A 22,458-nucleotide genomic window follows, 5' to 3' on the forward strand; every position below is an offset into this window, starting at 1 on the left:
TTCAGGGTCTGTGTAGAGTTCACTAATCTACCACTGCACTGTGTGCACCCTTTTTCCCATTTTTTTTGTCATGTCCTGCTAGGATTTTTATTTGTCACCATATCTGATACTTCGCAGTTAAAAATAAATATATAAATCTTAGCATTGGTATTAAATCTGTATTTGAGATTTGGCTTCCTTGTATAAAGTCTATTCTCTACAAATCTGTAGTGCTTTCTGAGCTGGTGGTTTTTAGAAACTGGAAGTTTGTCTGCTGTTCACATAAACACCATAAGCAAGGAGAATTAAATATCCTTGTCTTTATTCTCTGCTACACTGGAAGTGACCAGTCTTTGGGAGGTGGGAATCCCTGATTCTCACTTTTTGTAATGTTGGCTTGAGGCAATAGCTTGAAGTTAGATTTACAGATCCACATATTGCATTAGGTTGGAAGGGACTCTCAAAGGCCACCTTGTCCAAACCCCCTGCAGTCTGCAAAGATACCTCCAACTAGATCAGGCTGCTCATAGAGTCTGATTTTTAATGTCTCCAGGGACAAAGGCTCAACAACATCCCTGGGCAGCCTGTTCCAGTATTTTACCACTCTCATTGTAAAGATATTCCTCATTATGTGCAACTGAAATTTACCCTGCTCCAATTTAAAACCTTTGCCCCTTGTGTCACAGTAGGCCATGACATGGCCCAGTACAGACCCAGACAGGCCTTAAGATGTCTAGACAAGGTCCCTTTCTTCTCTTCCTTCCTGCAGAAAGACAAGGCAACGTGGGAAAAAGAACAAAGGGGACAGGACTCCTGTCTGTCTGGTAAACAAGTTTACCTGGATGAGAGCAAGTAAGCTGACCACTACTCCCCCAGAAACAAGGTCTTTGTTTTTGCCCTTTATGGTTATAGCCTGGCAGAATGCCTTTCCATTGGGCAGATAAATGTTAGCTTCAGTGCCCCATTGGACCAACTGATCTCTGGCAAGTTGTATATATATAGGTCGACGCGGTAGTCACCTTTGCCTTGCTTCAAGCCTTGCCTCAAACCTTGCTTCAAGCCTTGCTTCAAACCTTGCTTTGCCTTGCTTTAAGCCTTGCTTTCAAGCCTACTTGGACCCGTCTTGTATGAAGCTGCCTCAAGTTGCCCTGCCCTGCCTTGAGTGCCCGGTCCAGAGCCTGGGATAAAGCCACAAGCCCATACACACCAAGTTGGAGAAGCCACAAGCCTAGAAGCTGGATCCACCTAGTCTGCTTTCCCTTGCTACTAGAATTGCGCCATGCCTCAGTTTACCCAGGAACCAAGCAAGCACCCGTTACAAGAAGCATCGTTAACTGCCCACCATTAGCTGAAGCCAGATCAGCCTGGGACCATGTGGTAAACCTCTCCTTACTGGCAACCTGCCATGCCTGTGCCATACAAGAGCACCCCAAAGCTAACATAACAGCAACAGTAGGATCCCCATGTGGGTAAAACCAGCTGTAAGTAATTAATTCACTGCCCTTTGGGTTTAAAGGTTCTTAACAAGCCTCCCCCTGCCGTAATCGAGCGCTATCTGCTCTCGTGAACTTTCTTTTTCCAAGTTACTGCCTCCTAATTTACATATAATTGTTTGTATCTTGCCCAGAGACTGTATATTCCCATTGTAAATACATATTCCAACCGTACAACAATCCTATTTAATGAGTTTTGGCAATTTTCATTAATAAAGGGTTACTAATATTTTTATTAATACCTGTTTGCCATATCATTTATTATTATTGTAAGGGTAATTAATAATTCCCCTTCACAACACCTTGTCCCATCACTACAAGTCTTCTAAATGGTCCTTTCCCAGCCTTTCTGTAGCTCCCTTTGGATACAGAAATGCAGCTGTAAGGTCTTTCCAGAGCTTTCTCTTTTCCAGGCTGAACAACCCCAGTTCTTTCAGCCTGTCTTCATAGCAGCGACACTCCAGCCCTCTGATCACCATTGCAGCCCTCCTCCAGATCGGCTCCAGCAGTTCCATGTCTCTCTTGCATTGAGAACACCAGAGCCTGACACAGTACTCCAGGTGAGGTCTCACCAGAGCTGAGTAGAGGGGTAGCATCACCTCTCTCAATCTGCTGGGCACGGTTCTTTTGATGCAATTTGCCATCTGGGCTATAAGTGTGTGTTGTTGGCTCATGTCCAGATTCTTGTCCACCAGTACCCCCAAATCTTTTTTCTGCAAGGGCTGCTCTCAATTTCATCAGCCCTCAACCTGTACTGATATTGAAGACTGCCTCAAACTAGGTGCAGGACCTTACACTTTGCCTTACTGAACCTCATGAGATTCTTCTCAGCCCACCCCTCCAGCCTGTCCAGGTCCCTCTGGATGGCATCCCATCCTTCTGACTTATCAGCTGCACCACTCAGTAAAGCAAAGTACCTGGACAAAAGCTGTGTATCTCAGTGTCATGAGTCCACAGCAAACATTAAACATCCTTTTTCTCTTCTGGAAAGGGAGCAAAAGAAGCACAGAAGGTGGCTGTATGGCTTATATAGCTGTAGGCTGGCAAGAGACATCAACATTTTTTGATCTGACTTGGGTTAGGCATTACTCAGTCTGCTTCAATCTTCTTAAAAGAACATATAGATCCAAGAAAAAAACCCACATGATAGTCTCTGTCATGGTCAAACTGACCACACAGGTAACTTGGCTATTTCTTCTAATTTTAGGGTGAGCAAGGCCTGTAGATGGAGATGCTTTTGCCACAGTAGCAGTGAAAGACCAAGCATTTAGTTCTCATGGAAGAAAGCTGCAACTGGTAATTGTTTTTATACGGAATTCCTTTAATAAGATATAAAGATATATTGACACTTTAATTTCTGCATGCTGACTGATACATGCAAGTAATTAATTAAAATATTGTAAGGAAATTACTTAGCCACCAAAACAATCTCCCCCAACCCCCCCCCAAAAAACCCCAAACTAACCAATCAACAAACAAAAACCAACAAAACCCCAACCAAACAAAAAAACAGGGAGTGACCTTACGATCCAAAACCAACAGTGCCTCCTGCTCATTACTAAAAGAAAGTATTTTCAAGGCAGCAAAGGTGTCACTCAGAAGTGTTGAAAATAAATAAAGTTTTGGCACAGAGATTTCAGCATTTGTTTTAAACTGTTCAAGTGACACATCAGTGTACTTTGGTTTTGAATTACTGAATATGTGGGTGTCCAGAGTGTTAATCTGCTTCAGGAAATTTCTAGAACAGCTGTTGTCTAGGCAATACCCTAGCAAAGTGGATTTAGAGGTCAAGAATGTCTGGTGGGGTGCAAGGAGCTTTAGTCCTTTCTTCTATGCTTGTACAGAGGAATATATCTGAAGGAGGTTGTATAATGCATATCTTTGCTCTTCCATTCCATGGCTATGTTCAGGTGAACTACAAGGAAATTCTGCAATGTAGCAACACTGACCTCTTCTAAAAATTCAACTCATTATGACCTGAAAGAGAAGTATTTTTCTCTCCTTGTCACTTACTTCGCCTTGGGACTTTGCTTTGCTTCAAAAGATGCAAGGAAGATACTTGGAGAAGGAAGTGCCTCTCAAGTAAGCACATCTTTGAAAATTTGCAGTGAAAAAAACTTAGGGTCTCAGACAGACAAACAGAGACAGATTTTAGCATGTCACATGATAACTAAATTATTTCTACTTTTTAAAGTCATTCCTAGTATGCTTTTCACATATAACCTGCAAACAGGTTCTCCTCTTTGGGGAACAGCAGTTTGTAGTGAACTGGAGATATAAAGCAGCTTTTGTGCTGTTAGTATCACTCCATCATCTTGATTTAGTGATCTGTTAAGTTTCATTCCTCTTTGGTAAACTAAGACAATTAAGGATGCATATTTAAGATCATGTTCCAGTCATTTGTTTATCTCTCCTCTGATTTCTATTACTACAGATTTTCCTGGCATCTCCATGTTGAAGGCTCATTTCAGATGTCTGAATTTAGTTTTCATTACTTTTTAAATACTTTTCTGAAGAAGTGAAGATTCAGAAGTGACTGGCAAAATTTCAGTATCTATTACTGATATGAAAATCAGAGAATGATAAACCTGATATCTGAGTTTGCCAGTAGAGAGCAAGGTCATTGTCTCAGCCAAAGTATAGATCATACTTGTCAATTAGGACCAGAACTTGTTCTCAGCAATGTTATGCAATTCCCCATGGGAAAAAAAAAAAAAAAAGTTTTATTAAAGACAATTGTGTGATGATGGCAGATAGAATTACAGTGTTTTTTACATCAGATAGGTTACCTGCATCATATTTAAAGTATTTGCATCTTAGGATGTTTTTTTCTGCAGCAGTAATAGCAGGAAGCAAGAACACACAGATTTGTTTTCTGTGGCTGTCAGTCCAACTCTAATACCAGAACTGACTACAGCTGAAATAGACAAAACCCATCTTTTCCTCTAAATTAGAAACAGAAAAAAAGAATAAAATCTATTGTTCTGATATATTCATGCATTTGGCTCAAGGGGTTATTGCCATCAGCAGACAAAAGCAGACACATGGCATTGTGCTGCACAGCATATCGTGCTCCAATAGGCATGAGAACACAATGTTGCTTGTGTTTGCATCATATGGCATTGGCATAACACCAGCGTTCTGAAGCACTGAGTAAAGAGAACTATCTGTCTTTGTGTATATGGAACTTTATGTCAGCACCACAGAGCTGCTGATGGAAAAAACATGGCTGGAGCATTACTGAAAGTTTTAAACAATAAATTTTCATTAAAATACAAATGACTATGGGTTTGGGAAATGAATCTGACCTCCAGTAATGTATCAGGGAGACAAACACAAGGTAGGTCAGGAAACTTAGGTTTTTGATGGTGATGATGGAGAAGTTGATGAGAGACAGCAGCATTGATTGTTGTAAGAATGGCATGCATTGTGTAGATGAGGTCTGCAGCAGGAAATTAATGATGTAACTTGGTGAATCGTTGTATGCATTGGGCCAAGAATATGTCATGAGCTTTTCTAAAACTAGCTGTGAACAGGAGCTGTTTGCTCAGCTCTTATAGATAGAACAAGAAGAACATGGCTAGAAGGGACTTTTAAAGGTTATCTATGTAGTTCATAACCTCAGGAATATTGTCAAAAAATTTCTAATAAAAGTTTGGGTTTTATTATGATATTTTATTATCTTTCCTAACTAATGCATTCTTGTTCTTAAATGTCCACACAATCAAAGACATTAGAATCAAAGATATTCAGCATTGTTACTTCTCCTGCTACATACAGAAGACACTGAGAAATATTTATTAATTTTCTCATTGAGTCCCTAAACTCAATAAATATCCCTGTCACTTCCAACTCCCCCACTTTTCTGCTCCTTATGCTTCCAGTTATTGTTATTCTTCATTGGAAGCTTTCCACTAATATAATAGGATCTAAATTGTAATACTTAGAGTATTGCCATCAGTAAGGCTTGTACTCATATGAGTTCCTTAGTTTTGACTAGTGATTGCCCCCTCTTAATATCTTATGCCATACTGCAAAAGCTGGTACAACCTCTTTGGTCTGTGAGTCATTCCATCCTTAGGTCCTTTTCTGCAAAGCTGCTGCAGAGATATTCTTCATATTGTACTTCTGTAGTTAGTTATTCCACAGAAATATAATATCACATGCAGATTATTTCCTTGACTTGACAAGATAATTTTAGATGCTCACAGTCTGGCAATGTGAGTGCAATCTTTTCCACTTCACATACACAAACAGATTTACAAAGTGCACTGTCTAGTCAAGGATTTGGATTATTAATTTGACCCATCTGACATATCTTTGCAGTTTGATCTTGAAACATTATGAACTACTCTGACTACGATTTTTCTAATCAATTGTATATTTGTTTCATGGTAGCTTCCACCTAAGGCTATAGTACACTCACAGAAAGGTCATGAGGGACAGTCAACACCCTCTCTAAAGTAAAAGATACTGTCATTTACTGTCTTTTGCCTATCTACAAATCTTAGTAAGATTTTTTCAGTCTCTGAGGAGATTGACTTGGAGAGCAATGTAAATACTTGTGGTGGCTTGTACAGTTAGACTGGTGTCATCAATGCCAGAGGGTAATTGGCTGAGGGAACTGAATGGATGACATCTTGAGGTCTATTTCATCCCAGTTTTCCATGATAGAAAGCCACTGTTAGCTAGATTGTTCTTTGGCACTCTGTTAGCTTTATGAATCCAGCCTACAGAGACTTATCCCATAAAAGTCAATTACATGTGCTTCAAGAAAGAGCTGGAACAAAGAGATATAGTGAAAAAAATATTTTGGTAAATGGAAAGAGGTTATTAAGGAATACATCTCATCCTTAAGTAAAGATTGATCCCATAATAAAATTTGGGTGGCGTCCCTGCTATTGTAGCTTCTTGATGGTTGTATATGTTATGCTCTGCCAATATAAATAACTTATCATTTTTCACTGTACTCCCTTAGTTCCCATCTGCTCTGCTGCCATTTTTCTACTTGCAAAGCTACCAACAAGTTTCAAGGGCTCTGACACTGATTGTTTGAATCTGATAAGAGTTTAAAGTAGATTCTACTGAGCTACAGGAGTCACTTGCACATCCTTTCCTTAGACTCAAGTATGTGTCTACCTCTCTCTGCAGAGTTGAGGTGTGATATAATTCTGTGCATCATTTCAGGAGGAACAATGGGTTGAGAAAGAGAATTGTGAGCCATATTTTAAAGACGAGTGCTTTGAGATGTGTTGAAAAGAGATTAATATCTGTTTCTGCTCATAGCTGCCACAGTAAATAAATGCTGGGAGAGGAGTATAGAGGGCATAAACAGGAGCTTCCTTTTGCATTTTACCTGTGTGATGGGTTCTTACTACTTTCTGTTCAAGATCTGTGAGAAATTTTAAAGGCATAACCCTAAAATCAGTACAACCTGCATATGAAAACTTCTGGTTGATGTCAGGGTTGCCTCCAGCTCCAGCCATATACTGGCTCCAGCAATTCCTAACACAGAATCACAGAATGGTAGTGGTTGGAAGGCACCTTTGGAAAACATCTAGTCCAAACACACCTGCAAAAGCTGGTTCACCTAGAGCAGGTTACACAGAGACACATCCAGGTGGGTTTTGAATACCACACTACAACATCAGCTTTCAGAAATGGCATACCCAGAACAATGGTTTCTGTCTCTGCTCACCTATGCAATCCAGTCTTGCTGTCTCAGCCTCATGGAAACATTAAGATAATGGTCATGTAGTTTTTATATGCATTTATTTAATGCATATATGCAATGAGAAATTGAAATAAGATATTAGCTATTCTGTACTACCTGTACTGTGGAAGGGCTGGGTTAAAAGAATGCACTCTTATGTAATTCTTACTTGATGAAAAACTGAATTTCGGTACAGACAGAAGTCCATATTCTAAATTGTGTGTATTAAGCTTTTGTACTGCCAGAATAACAATCATAATAGAGCTGCCATGACCGCAGCTGGAGGCAACCCTGACATCAACCAAAAGTTTTTATATGTAAGTAAAATGCAAAAAGAAGCTGCTGTTTATGCCCTCTATACTCCTCACCCAGCAATGATTTACTGTGGCAGCTATGAGCAGAAACAGGTATTAATCTCTTTTCAATGCATCTCAAAGCACTTCTCTTTAAAACATGGCTCATAATTCTCTTTCTCAACCCATTGTTCCTTCTGAAATCACATGTATGTTTGTTTTTCAAAACCAGAGAGGCTTCTACATCAGAAGGGCAACTACAGAACATTGATCACAAGTGACTGGAAAAGGATTCTTGATTAAAATAGAAACATTGGACAGCAGTGAGACTTAAGGCATTTTCACACTAATGGGGTCAGACAGACTTGGTCTTGCTTCCTTCTACTGCTCACCTTGAGGCTGTAAGTGCATGGAACATGACTGTGTTACATACCTTAGCTGAGAGGACAAGTAATTTGTGCTCGAGGTAAAGTACTTTCAACAATTTTGTTGTTTCAATTTGTATGTTCTGTAACACTCATAAGGTAAAACTGAACAGGCAAACGAAGTTAAAGAGAACAGGAAGGGCTTCTTCAAATACATCAGTAGGAAAAGGAAGAATAGGGAAAATGTGGGCCCACTGCTGAATGAGGAGGCAGCCCTGGTAACTGAGGATGCAGACAAGGCAGAGTTGCTGAATGTCTTCTTTGCTTTGGTCTTTACTCCTGAAACTGAATTCCCCTACAAATTACAGACCCTGGATGAAGGAGACAAAGACTGGAGGAGGGAAGATTCTCCACTAGTCAATGAACACTGGGTTAGGGATCAGTTACATAAATCGAACATTCACAAGTCCATGGGCCCTGATCAGATGCACCCAAGAGTATTGCTGATGTTGTCACTCTACCACTCTCCATCATTTTTGCCAAATTTTGGCAGACAGGGGAGGTGCTATTCTGGAGTGCCAATGTCACTCCAGTCTTCAAAAAGGGCAAGAAAGAGGTTCCAGGAAATTACAGAGCAGTGAGCCTCACCTCCATCGCTGGAAAAATGAAGGAGTGACTCATTCTGGAGATCATCTGTAGGCACTTGGAAGAGAACAAGATGATTAGGAGTAGTCAGTATGGATTTACTAAGGGTAAATCATACTTGAGTAATCTGATAGCATTCTGTGATGCCATAACTGAAGGGGTAGATGCAGGGAGACCAGTAGATGTAGTCTACCTTGACCTTAGCAAGGCTTTTGACACTGTCTCCCATACCATCCTTGTGGCTAAACTCAGGAAGTGTGGGATAGAAGAACAGACGGGAATGGAATGCTAGCAAGGGCTCTCACCTTGTGACCCTGAGCAAGCCAAGGATGAAGCATCGGGACACCTCAAGGGAATTAAGGGGGTTTCAGCCCAGCTGAAGTGCCTCTATGCAAATGCACATAGCTTGGGCAACAAACAGGATGAGTTAAGGGCCACTGTGCTGCTTGGATGCTATGACATAGTGGCTATTACACAAACTTGGTGGGATGATTCCCAAGACTGGAATGTAGAGATAGATGGGTAAAAGTTCTTTAGGAAGCACAGGCAGGGTAGGAGGGGAGGAAGTGTTGCTCTCTATATCAGTGAGCAGCTTGAATCAGTAGAGCTCCACCTGGGGAATGATGATGAGCTGGTTTAGAGACTATGGGTGAAGATTAGAGGGAAGACAGGGGAAGGAGATGTTACTGTAGAGGTCTGCTACAGGCCACCTGACCAGCAGAACCAAGCAGATGAAGCCCTCCACGGGCAAATAGAAGTGGCTTTATGTTCACAAGCTCTGGTCCTCATGGGGGATTTCAACTATCCTGACATCTGCTGGAGTGACAACACAGCTAGGAACATCCTGAAATGCACAGATGACAACTTCCTCCTCCAAATGGTAGAGGAACCAATGAGAAAAGGTGCTATGAGCAACCTGATCTAATGTGAGGTGTCCCTGTCCATGGCAGGGGGGGTTGGAATTAGATGATCCTTGATGTCCCTTGCAACCCTAACAATTCTATGATTCTATGGTCTTTGGAGGTCCCTTCCAACCCCTAACATCCTGTGATCCTGTGAAAAGGCAGCTAGAAGGATTAATATGAATAACCATACTTGAAATTCAGCAGTAGAGATATTACCCCAGTGAAGACAGTCATTGTTGCTGTCAGCCATCTGAGTTCAGTAAACATTTTTTCAAAACCTAAAGCTTTTGCTAATGAATCACAAATAAGAGACCTCAAATAAACCTTGGATGTTTTGTCTTTTCTTTCCTGTTAGAGACCAGTCACATGGGAGCAATGTAGTCTTGTCAAGAAATGCAACACATTGTAGGTCAAGACTGCAGCTATGCTTTGCTGTTGTATTGAAATACAGATACATAAGATGAGAGGGCTTCTTATACCCTGCCTTCTCCTCGTCTATCTGAAAGCAACCAGAAAAATACTGTAAGTATTTACAAAAACTAACTTTCATCTGGGAGGTCTTCAGAGGTCTGTTCAGTGTTAATCCACAGGACCTAACCCACAATTGCCTTAGCTTCTGCCTCTAAAGGTTTCCTACAGCAGGCAGGAAGCTGAACAGTCAACAAATAATCTCACTTGGATGCAAAAATTAGATGTTACTACATCAGTCTCTATTAGGCAGTAAACTGGTAGGCTTTTTGTACAGCACAAGTTGTGCAAAATCTAGAGGACTGCACTTTACATGAAATATAACCACAGAAATTGCTTTCCTCAAAACACAGCTGGAAAAAGAGGTGATGATCTGGATTGTTACAGGCATAGTCTTTGACATCAGGAATTGCTGCCTCACTGAATAATAGAGCCCATAGACTGCATAGTCAAGCTTCTTTTCTTTTTCTTCCTCGAAGACTTTATTAAAAGTTTTGGCAGGAGAGATGTAGACAGAAAAATATTAGTCTGGGAGGGTTTCCAAAAGGTAGGAGATGAGTTTCTAATCCCAATACTGATGTAGCAGGGAAGATGCTGTTCCTGGCTTGATTTTATACTGATGTGTTCAGCAGAGGTTTCAGGCTTTGAATTAGAAATGGAGAGGTGCTGAATTAGAATTGGAGAGAGGTGCTCGCCTCTGATGTTTATTAACCCCAGAAACAGACTGCATACAAAGTATAAGTTTTTTACATTTTTTTACACCTATGTTTACTTATTAGGTATTCTGGAAACCTTTCTTTCTTATGCACAGAGAGCTGAGGTGCTTAAGGCTGGGTTCCCTAATTTGAAAGTTAGGTTTTTGCAGTCCTCAGCACTGTGACACAAGAGTGGCTTCACAATGTACTGTGCTAAATGTGAACCATACAGAGAAGGTAGAGTAGCTGATACTACTCTACACAGAGATTTGATCTGTTCAAATAAATGTCTTTTCACTTAATCTCTTAGACTTTTGATCCTACGGAATATTTGATTTTGACGTGAGGAATTTGGCTTAAATGCTTCAGAAAAGAGAAGATTAAAAAACAGGCTCAAATAAGTTCTGGCAGGGATTTTACAGAGAGTTCGATATTTCTTCTTGCATCAGCTGGCATTACAAAGGGCAGGTAGTAAGAGCAAGACTTTCACAAGCTTTGAATAACATTGGAACCACATGCATTTACAAGGTCTGATACTTGAGACTGGATTCTCAGCACCTGAAGAAGCTCAGACCTTTTATAATTGGCAACTATATGTATCAAAAAATAAGACATCCAAATTTTAAAGGTATTTCAAGTGGGGGGTGAAATACCCACTTGAGTATCAAAAAAGAGACAACAAAAATAGTTCCTTTACCAAAAGGACTTACTAGGAAGTACCCCAATAAAATAAGAAAATGAATATAAATTATACAATTATGTATTATGGGAAAAACCCCCATATTGTGTCATCTAGTTCTCAACTCAGTTTATCAAGATATCTAGAAGGATTACGCCCTTCTCTGATCCCTCAGTAATTTTCAATTCCTGCCCCCAAATTAGCTTTTCTGCAAAGTAGAAATATTATGGGAAGCAGTTTTGAAGTAGAAAGATGCATTTTTCACAATACTGAGAGCTGCAAAAGCCGTAACTAAATCTAAAATAAATTCCTGTTTTGTCTTTGGCTCAGCCATATGAGGGAGCACAATAAAATAATGGGAATATAAATCAATGTGCTATGTATTTATAGATTGGTTATAAATAGTGCAGCTGCAAGTGTTCAGTTTCTGAATTTCTCTTTTATTTTTCTTACATTTATACGACTACAAGACAAGCATGATTACTTTTGTGAAGATTGTTAATGCTAGTCCTGATGAAAGACAGAGAATTAAAAGAAGAAATTAATATACAAAGAGGATTTGGCTTATCTTTCATTAGCTGAGTATCTCCACTTACAGCAGTGCTTCTCTTTTGGTAAGATGCATTTCTCAGCACTGTTCCTCTTTTCTTCTTTCTCTTTCAATAATCCTTCTCTATCATCCCTCTCCATATAATTGAAATCAATATCATCAGCTAAAACTGCTTCCCAAATCCACTTTACTGAATGAGACAGATAGTGCAATGGAAAAGGAATGAAATCCCCAAATCTGAAACCTCTTTTTTCTCTCACTACAAATATTAAATATATGATTCATTTTGGGAAGGTGAAAAAAATGTTGCATGAAAAGTATTCACCAGCTGTCAGTTAAAAAATGAGTTGGGGACCTTTTTCCCCCTCCCTTTAAAAAAAAAATCAATTTGTCTACAACTGTAGGTAGTTACAAATATGAAACTACAACTACTACAGGCACACAGCATGGCAGGGAAACAGGAAAAATACACTGTACAAAACAGAAGAATAAATCTTTCTGTGTATCATTCTTGATTAAGTTATCACTTTTGATAAAAGGATATTTATATTTCAGTCAAAAAAATCTAATTGTTTTGATTATCCACCTGACTCCATCATGTGAATAGTCTTTCTCTATTCAAAGAAAAAAAAGCTTTTTCTGGATTCAGTTCCCTGAATGGATTTCTGGAGGAGTCTCTATCTTTGCCTGCTGACTAGTCAGCCAGACATCTTAGCAGGGGTATTCATACTCAGCTGCCATTACTGTTTATTTACAGTAGGGCCTTGTTGGAAGAGTGGTAAGATTATCAGGGCTGTTATGCTGTTTACAAATACAGACAGAAAAAACCCAAAGTACTGTTAGACTTGATTGATGAATGTTTTGATGAAATTAATTTCTGCTCTGCTTTGGTAAATTAAATGATTTAGAAAATTTTAGTGTTGTTGCCTTACCACAAAGTGGTCTAACGTAATATTTAGAGAATTATACAGTAGGGGAAAATCTTATTATTTACTTTAAACAAAACTTGGTTTCAGGTCTCACTAAACTGGCTTTTGAAAATCTAGGTGTATAAATGGTTCTCCCTTGTCAACATGATTGTATTGAATGAATTTTTAGATAGGGTTCCTCTTGAAATCGAAATTTTATTACTGTTCTTACTCAGTTTTGCAGTCCTGACATAAGGTTTGCTGGTCTGTAGCATCATTTATCTTCCCAGGAACCTTGGCATCATATTGGTCATTTGCCAGATGTCTGGTATTGATGTAGTCTTAAGAAAGAGGTTTTATAGTTTGCAGCTAGTATTCCAGCTATTTTGTCTTGAATCACCAAATACCTAAGTAAATACTGGCTGATATTCCCTCTTTTATTTATTTTTCCTGTACTCTCACCAAGACATCAATATGGGATAGGTATTTTACCTGTTCATCTGCATCTCTTCTTTATGGGTGACTTATTGAAAGATGTAAGATCAGGGCTCAAGGCCTGAGGCCTCCATCACATTTGGTGCTTGATTATACAGAAGCTTTCCCATTTATTAATCAAATTCTCCAGTCACTTTGTTTTGGCCCAGATTCTAGAATCTGGCCCAGGACTAGAATCTTGTAATGATCATAAAAGCCTCCATCTCATTTCTATGTTTGCCCAGAACAAATGATCCCGAGTATTTATTTTATGTGTCCCACCACCACAGCCAACTTCAGTAGGCATTTATGCAACTTGCCATACAGTTTAACTCCTTTTCTCACTGCCCTTTTCAAAACAGAGGTCCTGCTGTTTCCACAAATTCATTTATTACAGACTAGGACTGTCCCCTAGCTGTAGATCTCTCTTGTATGATAAAAACTTAAAACCTTCTGAGCTGGATTCTCTTAATTGCCTGAATATAGGGTAAGTTTTTCTCAATTACTCTTACTGTTGAATAGAATGATTAAATAGCCATTGCAAAGCTCTGTAGACTAATGGACGAGGAAGTCTTTTGGGACTTGGAAGCCTGGATTCCAGTACCTGAACTAATGAGTGTTTAAAGCGTATTCTACTAAGAGTCCCATTTAAAAAAAAACCCTCTAGGTTAGTGGCTAAAGCATTGAGCTAAGAGATGCACATTAAAGCTCATCAAGCTGAGGAAGGTGACCCTATTTGTTCTGCATTTTGGTCATATTCTGAGGAGGTGAAACATGGCACAGGCACTGCCATATCCCCTTTCTTCTCCCACTTCTCCATTTTTTAGGGAGCAGCAATGAATACAGTTTCTTGGGAAACAGTTTGGATCTCAGAGTCAATCTTGGGTACTCTACGGTACAAACTGTTAAAGCAGTAAGAAATACAGCACTTATTACAACTGCTGATATAGTGTGAAGCTTTTGAACCTCTAATTCATGTCACAGAGGTTAAGTGATGCTCTGTGGAACTGACTGGGTGGGTATCCAGTAGTGAAGTTTCACTGGTTAACTGCTTTAGAACTATATAATTTACATTGTACTGTAATAGAGTTCACAATTTTATACAATTATTGTACAGATATACTTAGGTGAGAGATAATTAACGTATAAACCATGATTAAAAGATCCATCCATTTCCTGGAACCAGGGATTTGCAATACTCAAGCCACTGAGCAGCTATTCAAAGCAGGTTGATTCTGAAGTGAGAGAGGGGGATCTAGGATATATAGTATTTGTCTACCTTCAGTGACTACCTTTTCAAATTAATTTCTAATTAGGAAAATACAGTTTCAAAGGTAAGATCGTGCACTATTGTCAAGCTGCTAATCTGAATTATAGCCCAATAGTTTCTTCTTTTGCCAGTGGTCTTCTGTGCTTCCCTAATCCTTTATAATTTCTCCAGTATCAGGATTATGACACATCTTCATCATAGTTTGGGCATGGGCTTAATGCTTAACTGAAGCTAAGATGAGCAATTTAGTGGCCAAAAATTAGTCCCTAAGAAGTTCACTCCTGAGATACTTGGGGAATGCAGGTATTGAAAGAAAATGAAAAAATAGTGGTTTTAGCAGAAATTACAAATATGCTGATGGTCTCCTTGCCAAAGCAGACTAATTTTACTTGTTTATTGCTAAAAGTGGATGTTTACATTCACAGTGGACTGGAAATGTTACTGCAATAAATATTCCTATATGCAAGAATTGGGAGGGGGGTGGGGGTGGGGGGGAAGCTAGCAGTAAATTCCTGTTTATTCATTATTAATTATTTATACAGAGTTAAATACTTATTGTTGCTAACGTCTTAAAATTCATCAGTAACCTCATTCTTTCATTTTTTTCTAGTTACTCCAAAAGAGAGGGGTTCTCTTTAGTAAAATATATGTAAAGGGAGGACTGCTTAGCACAGGCTATTTCAAGAATTATACAATACTGTTACTGTTACCATGTAATTCTAATTTTGGAGACTCCTAAGAGGCCTTGCAACCTAAACCTAAATTTAGCATTTACTTTCTGTAAGTAGATAGTCTACTGCTCTGAATCTTCTTGCCTCTTTCACTCATTCATATCTAAGTCAAAAACATACAAGAACATATTAATGTGATGAACATATTAATATGATAAACATATTTATGTAATCTATTTACACAGAAATACAAAAATGTTACATCAGCTGGGCAAACCAAATTATATTTAAAGAACAAATTTCAGATACAAATTTCTTGGTTTTCTCCTTGGAAGTTTTCCTCATCCAGAATGTCTTGAGTCCACTGTCATATCTTTACTGAGAAGTATCACAGAATCACAGAATTAACCAGGTTGGAAAAGACCTTCAAGATCACCAAGTCCAACTCAACACCATCTAATCAACTAAACCATGGCACTACGTGCCTCATGCAGTCTTATTTTAAACACTCCCAGGGATGGTAACTCTACCACCGTCCTGGGCAGCACATTCCAATGGTCAATCACTTTTTTTGTGAAGAATTTCTTCCTAACATCCAGCCTAAACCTCCCCTGGAGCAGCTTGAGACTGTGTCCTCTCGTTCTGTCACTGGTTGCCTGGGAAAAGAGACCAACCCCCATCTGGCTATAGCCTCCCTTCAGGCAGTTGTAGACAGCAATGAGGTCTCACCTGAGCCTCCTTTTCTCCAGGGTAAACAACCCCAGCTCCCTCAGCTACTCCTCACAGAGCTTGTTGTCCTTCTCTGGACACATTCGAGCAACTCAACATCTTTCTTAAACCGAGGAGCCCAGATCTGGACATGGTATTGAAGGTGTGGTCTAACCAGTGTTGAGTACAGGGGTACAATGACCTCCCTGCTCCTGCTGGCCACACTATTCCTGATAGAGGCCAAGATGCCATTGGCCTTCTTGGCCACCTGGGCACACTGCTGCCTCATGTTCAGCCTACTGTCAACCAGAACCCCAAGGTCCCTTTCTGCCTGGCTGCTCTCCAGCCACTCCAACCCCAGCCTGTAGCACTGCATGGGGTTGTTGTGGCCAATGTGTAGAACCCAGCACGTAGATATGTTCAATCTCATTCCATTAGACTCTACCCATCTATGCACCCTGTCAAGGTCCCTCTGCAGAGCCCTTCTACCCTCTAACCTATCAACACCTGCTCCCAATTTAGCGTCATCCGCAAACTTACTGATGATGGACTCAATCCCCTCATCCAGATCATCAGTAAAGATACTGAACAGGATGGGGCCCAGCACTGATCCCTGGGGGACACCACTAGTGACAGGCTGCCAGCTGGCAGTGGCACCATTCACCACCACTCTCTGGGCTCAGTCCTCCAGCCAGTTCCTAACCCAGCACAGAGTGCTGCTGTCCAAGCCACAGGCTGACAGCTTGGCCAGGAGTTTGCTGTGGGGGATGGTGTCAAAGGCCTTGCTGAAGTCCAGGTAGACTACATCCACAGCCTGCCTCACATCCACCAGGTGTGTCACCTGATCATAGAAGGAGATCAGGTTGGTGAGGCAGGACCTGCCCTTCCTACATCCATGCTGGCTGGGCCTGATCCCTTGGCCAGCCTGTCTGTGCTGTGTGATTGCACTCAAAGATGACCTGTTCCATAACCTTGCCTGGCATTGAAGTCAAGCTGACAGGCCTGTAATTCCCTGGCTCCTTCCTCTGGTGCTTCTTGTGGATGGGCATCACATTGGCCAGCTTCCAGCCATCTGGGACCTCATTAGTGAGCCAGGACTGTTGAAAAAGGATGGAAAGCAGTATAGCGAGCTCATCTACTAGCTCTCTCACCCTAGGATGGATCCCATCTGGTCCCATAGACTTGTGGGGATCCAAGGGGCTCAGCAGGTCTCTAAATTTTTCCTCCTGGATTATAGGGGTAATATAGTACTCCCTGACTCCATCTGCCAGCTCAGGAGGCCAGTTGTCTGGAAGACAACCTATTGAAAATTGAGGGAAAGAAGGCATTAAATACCTCTGCCTTTTCCTTGTCTTTTGTCACTATATTCCCCTCAATGTCCACTAAGGAGTGGAGGTTGTCCTTGCCCCTCTTTTTGCCATTAATATATTTATTAAAACATTTTTTATTGTCCTTCACAGCTGTAGCCAGTCTAAGTTCTAAATGGGCTTTTGCCTCTCTGTTGTTTTTCCTACACGACCTAGCAACATCCTTAAACATTTCCTGGGTTACCTCCCCTTTTTTCCAAACATAGGTAAATTAATTTAATTATTTAGAATCAGCTGCTAAGTGGATCAGAAATGACAAATTTATGGAAGGGAAAAATGATGCTAACATCTTCAGTTTGCATACTACCACCTTGGAAATGTATGATCTTGTATTTAAATGTAAACACGATCTCACTGGGCTCTAAGGGCCAAAATTCTTCAAATTCTGAATTCTAAACGTAAGCTCTCACATTTAATAATCCCACACACAAAGTTGCTCTGTGATTTTTGATAGGCTGAAATAGTAATAAAGCATGATGTTATCATTTCAATAATTGTACCAAGTCTGTTACAAAACTGCATTAATTTGTGAGAATAATAAAAGCTAGTCAGATTACATATAATGTAATAGTAATTGACTGAACACCTGTCTTGGCTGGGAAAACAGTATTAATGTGGATGTAATTAGGTAGCTATGAAATGCCTCACGGGTGGCAGTATACCTTGATTGTGAGAAAAAAATACCAGCAAGAAAGAAAGTCATTACGTTTGTGTGATCTCCAAGTACTATAAAAACATCCAGAGAGGATGGAAAATTGAATTAAAGGAAGAAATGCTTTTCCCAGCTGTTTTATGGAATCCATTCAGTATTTTCAACACATTCAATAGAATAAAAAAATGTTAGCAAAAAAAATTGGAAAATTCCATTCCTTCAGGAAGGCCCCTTGATTGCAGGAAAGGTGTAGCAATTCTACATATTTCTAGATTTCTAGATATCCGCACCTCTATGAATTATGACATCTCCACATTCAAAAACTTCAGTTCCTCTTTTAAAGCTGGCAGTGTAGTGTCTTCATCTTTTGTATCCTGCAAGTCCCAGGTAACAGATGAAGGTTTTGAGTTGGAGTGGATCTGCATTTTAGTCGGTGATATGCAGAAGCGTTAAGTGCCAATTAGTGGAACAGTATAAAATCAAAAGTATAATCAATAAAGCATGCCTCCACCTAACACGTAGCTGTACTATCTGTGTAGTCATTATTTGGTATTTCTTCTCCTTCTCCCACTACTGTGAACATTACCAATATGTCTTTGAAGTAAGCACAGGTCCAGCAGAGGTGTTTTTCCAGTTGAGGCATATAACTATGTAACAACAGAAGTTGCTGGGGTAAATGTCATAGACATCTGCTGTGTAAAAGCCCTGCCATATGGTATAAAAATGTCATTCACACATGTGGTTCATATGGTTCCTTTCCTTGTCATCATCTTAAGAGCCATACTGCTATGACTTGGTGTTGTCTTATAAATCACTTTTATTGCTGCAAGGGTACCCCTGATAGTCTTGTGATAACCTACTGCTGCCAGTGTTACTTCTACTTTTATTACTGTGATTCTGCTTCCACTGAATGGCATCTTTCTGTATATATACCAAGCTGTGCACCTGCTTGCTTGTTTTGAAATCTGAACAATGCTGTTTCCTTTAGTGCTTTCTAGAAACTCCTAGATCCAGTGTAGAATAGGCCACGAGTCAAAATACTGCTACAGAATAGAAATTCCTAGGCTTTTTTTTCTATTATGATTACTTCTTGTTAGTATTTTTCTTTACTTTCTGCAGAATTCTCAGTAATTTTAACTTGTATTTGGCATGAAGAGGGGCAGTAGCATAACAGCCAAAATAGACTTCTAATACATTTTATTGTAGCCTGTAGATGCTGTGTCTTCATTGGAAGTTAAGTGAGCTTTTCAAATGACTAGCCATTCACTGTCACAGTGGTTTTTTTCCTCTCAGAAATCTAATTTTTCCTGTGTCTGTTGAGCTTCCTGTCCTGCTGTTGGCAGTTTTGCTCAACGGCATTTATCTTGTTCTTTGAATTAGTGGGTTTAGAAATCTGTTTTCCAAACACCTCAAATAATCACCATTATCAAATGAGATCTGCAGTAATTGCCTCTTATTTCACATATAAGTGTGTGTATACATGTGTGTATGCACACATACATGCATGTGCTAGAACCAGCCTCTTTGGTGAAACCACAGCAGAAGCCATCATAATCAGTAAGAGCAGTTCCATCCAGTAGAGAATGAAAAGCCCCCCAATTCCAAACAGGTAAGGTTTGTATCATGGGGGTTCACCAGTTAAGTACGATTTAGCAGCTCTGCGCTGCTCATCCCAATTCATTTGTAATACAAGAGAATGTAACAATGCAGTTCATGTGAAGAATATATGGAAAAAAAAAACATTTTTTTTCAAGGTGAACTTTAACATTACTTAACAAGGGAATATGTTAAATAGTATATTTCTATTCTGGCTTACTAATTAGTGTCAGAAAGGAAGATTTAACCTCCTCAGCTGTGAAAATGCAAACTCAACCACTCTTACTTTAGACCCTGAAATTGTGATATCCCAGGTTGTACAATGGAACTGAAATAAAACCTTAGCTGACTAGTTTTACAACATGCTGCGTGATTAGTATGACCTCTTGTGTTACAACAGGGGAATATTCATGTTTAGTCACACAATAAAACAATCAAGCAAATACATGAAAAAAATCTGTAAGCTAGTAAATGCACTGTCCATGCCATTTCTACAAATAGGATAGTAGCAGTAAAGGTATTAGAATTTAGCCCTGTAACTTTTATATATAAATGAAAAAAGAAATGCATTCACTTCCGCATACAAAACATAGCTATCACATATCGTAGTCTACCAAGACTTTTTAAAAAAGATAACTTTTTTCTTCACAATTTTATTAAAACTTTGCAGAACCAGAGTGGGTGAAATCAAAGGGCTTTGATAAGTTCTAAATAAAACATGAAGATTTTGACAAATGTGTTGAAAGGCCTTTCATGGTAAACTAGGTTTTGAAACCTTTCTGTTAAGAACATGAAGTATCTTTAGGAAAAGATTAAGGACATAGCACGAACACAAAAGACAAAACCTGGGCTCATTTAAGTATTTAATTAGTTCACAAAACATCCATTTTGACAGCACATTTGTGCAAGACTTTTACTTACAGAGTGCAAAATACCCAGGTTCCCTAAGACTAATTTTCTAACGTCCGTAAAGTTCATGTGTGCTTGAAAACACCAGGAAAATATGACCAGTGAGATGGAATTAGAAGACCATATTTTTTTCAAACAAACAATGGAAAATCTGAAACTGCGTTAAACAGATTGTTCATTTGTTTTTCTTGGTCTTTGGTGCTCAAGGGAACCAAGTGCATTTTGAACATCCAAATACATTTCAGTGTAATTTAAAAAACACAAAGTAATGCGTTTGAAAAGAACTTTACCATTCATACAAGAATGAGTGTACTTTTTTCAAAATAACCAAAGTTAAACAGAATTATCACATGAGATTATGCTGTTCAATGCTTTTTTTTCTAAAATAACCTACGTTTTATAAACATATTTTTTGGTTGCTCTCTAAATAATCGATCTATATTGTACAAGCATGACATTTACTACATTAGTGAGGGTTAGACTGTATGTGGGCAGTAAGTGCTTGCTTTAAAAAGTACATCTTGACTGGGAATTTTCATATAAGTTTTTTAGCAAAGCGTATGTAAAAACTTTGTTAATGATGGTGCCTAATTCATATTTCTAAAGTGCAAGCCATTCAACAGCATAGAGTTTCAAAGGAAATTGAATATTGTCTGAGAGAAATGTTAAGGTCATAAGTTTTTATCCCAGAAAGACTTAGTGAGTTGTCTTTAAGGTTATAGACTTGTGAAAGAAACCTTCCCTGATACAAAATTTTACAGTTCATTTTCCAAACTGCACAGTGCTGACATTAACAAAAAAAAAAAAAAAAAATCAAACAAAAAACAACAACAACAAAAAAAAACACCACCAAAAAACCCCCCAAAAACCAGCAACAACCAACCAAACAAAAAAAACCCCAACCAAACAAAAAAAACTCCGCAAACCCACAAAAACACCAAACCAAATCTTCTCACAATCTCACCTAGATGACAAAAAAAGAAACTGCTAAAACAAGGTAAATCACCATTTTAACGATTCTTCTCCTAAAGATTTTTCCTTTAACTAAACGCAGAAAAGCGGCTTTACCTGGTGCAGACATTACTTTGCCAAGGGGAACTGCGGGAACTAACGACTCAGAGTTTGGGAGAGAAAGGAAAAGGCAAAATGGTAGAAGCCGATCAACTCAAGGTCTGTACTGGCACTGCGTGCCAGTAAATTGGAGCCGCAGGTGAACACCGCTACTCAATGTCAAACTCGTGCCGGCCTGCCAGAACAGGACGCCAGCCCTTAAATCACCCCCCGTAGAGGTGTCCCGGGTGTCATGCACAGGCGGCTAGCTCTCCCTTCTCCGTCTAAAGGAAGAAGCAACCAACAGAATTAGTGTCGTACGATCACCCCGCATCTTCCCTTTCATGTCAGGCCCCAGATGTGGCGGGGCTTCCCGCAACCCGGGCCCACGGCAGCCCGCGGGGGCTGCTATCTCTCCCAGCTCCCTCTGACGGGCCCGGGGCGCGTATGGCCCGAGTCCGCGGCGCGGGCGAGGGAGGAGAGCGAGTGCGACGCTGTGTTTTGCAGGGAGGCGAACGGGAAGCGCCGCTCTTCCAGAGACGGCGCAGGTGTTAGCGACAGCGGAGAGCCGGGAGGCTGGGGAGCCCCGCCACGGAGGTCCCTTCCTGGCGTGGGCGATCCCGCGAGCGAGCACGCTCCCCGCCCCCGGAACCCCCGCGTTTCCACGTCGCGGAACTCTCCCGAGCGGGAAGGGCGGGGACAGGGGGCGAGGGCAGCTCCTACCTGCGGGCGCAGACCGAGAGGGAGGTGGGATACTCGAGGGGGCGGGGCAGCGGGGGCATCCTGCACCGCCTCACGTCGAGGCCGATCCTCCTCACTCAGGTGACGTGATGCCCGTTGTTTTCGTCCGCCCGACCAATCGGACGCGGCGTCTGGATTCTACGGGAGCCGCAATGGGCCCTTCGTGGCGGCAGCAGGACTCTCCGTTGCCGACCATAACGCATTGCGCAGGGTGCACCACCGCCCGGTCCTCCTGCGGCTTTAACGGCGCCGGCATGGATGCGCCGCGGCAGTTCCCGGCGGGGTTCGGCCCCGAGCAGCAGCAGCAGCAGCAGCAGCAGCAGCAGC

General features: G+C 40.5%; 1 protein-coding gene across 1 annotated transcript in view; it reads left to right on the forward strand.

Annotated features, from left to right (window-relative positions):
* The first annotated feature begins 22,220 nt into the window (after nt 1-22,220).
* Nucleotides 22,221-22,458, forward strand: part of KCNN2 (potassium calcium-activated channel subfamily N member 2) — a 66,910-nt gene continuing 66,672 nt past the window's right edge. The window contains exon 1 of the mRNA XM_054397617.1: nt 22,221-22,409. Within this exon, the coding sequence (XP_054253592.1) occupies nt 22,221-22,409 (189 nt within the window). The remainder of the gene's footprint in view (nt 22,410-22,458) is intronic.

The sequence above is a fragment of the Indicator indicator genome, chromosome Z (genome assembly GCF_027791375.1).
Source record: "Indicator indicator isolate 239-I01 chromosome Z, UM_Iind_1.1, whole genome shotgun sequence".
NCBI lineage: Eukaryota > Metazoa > Chordata > Aves > Piciformes > Indicatoridae > Indicator > Indicator indicator.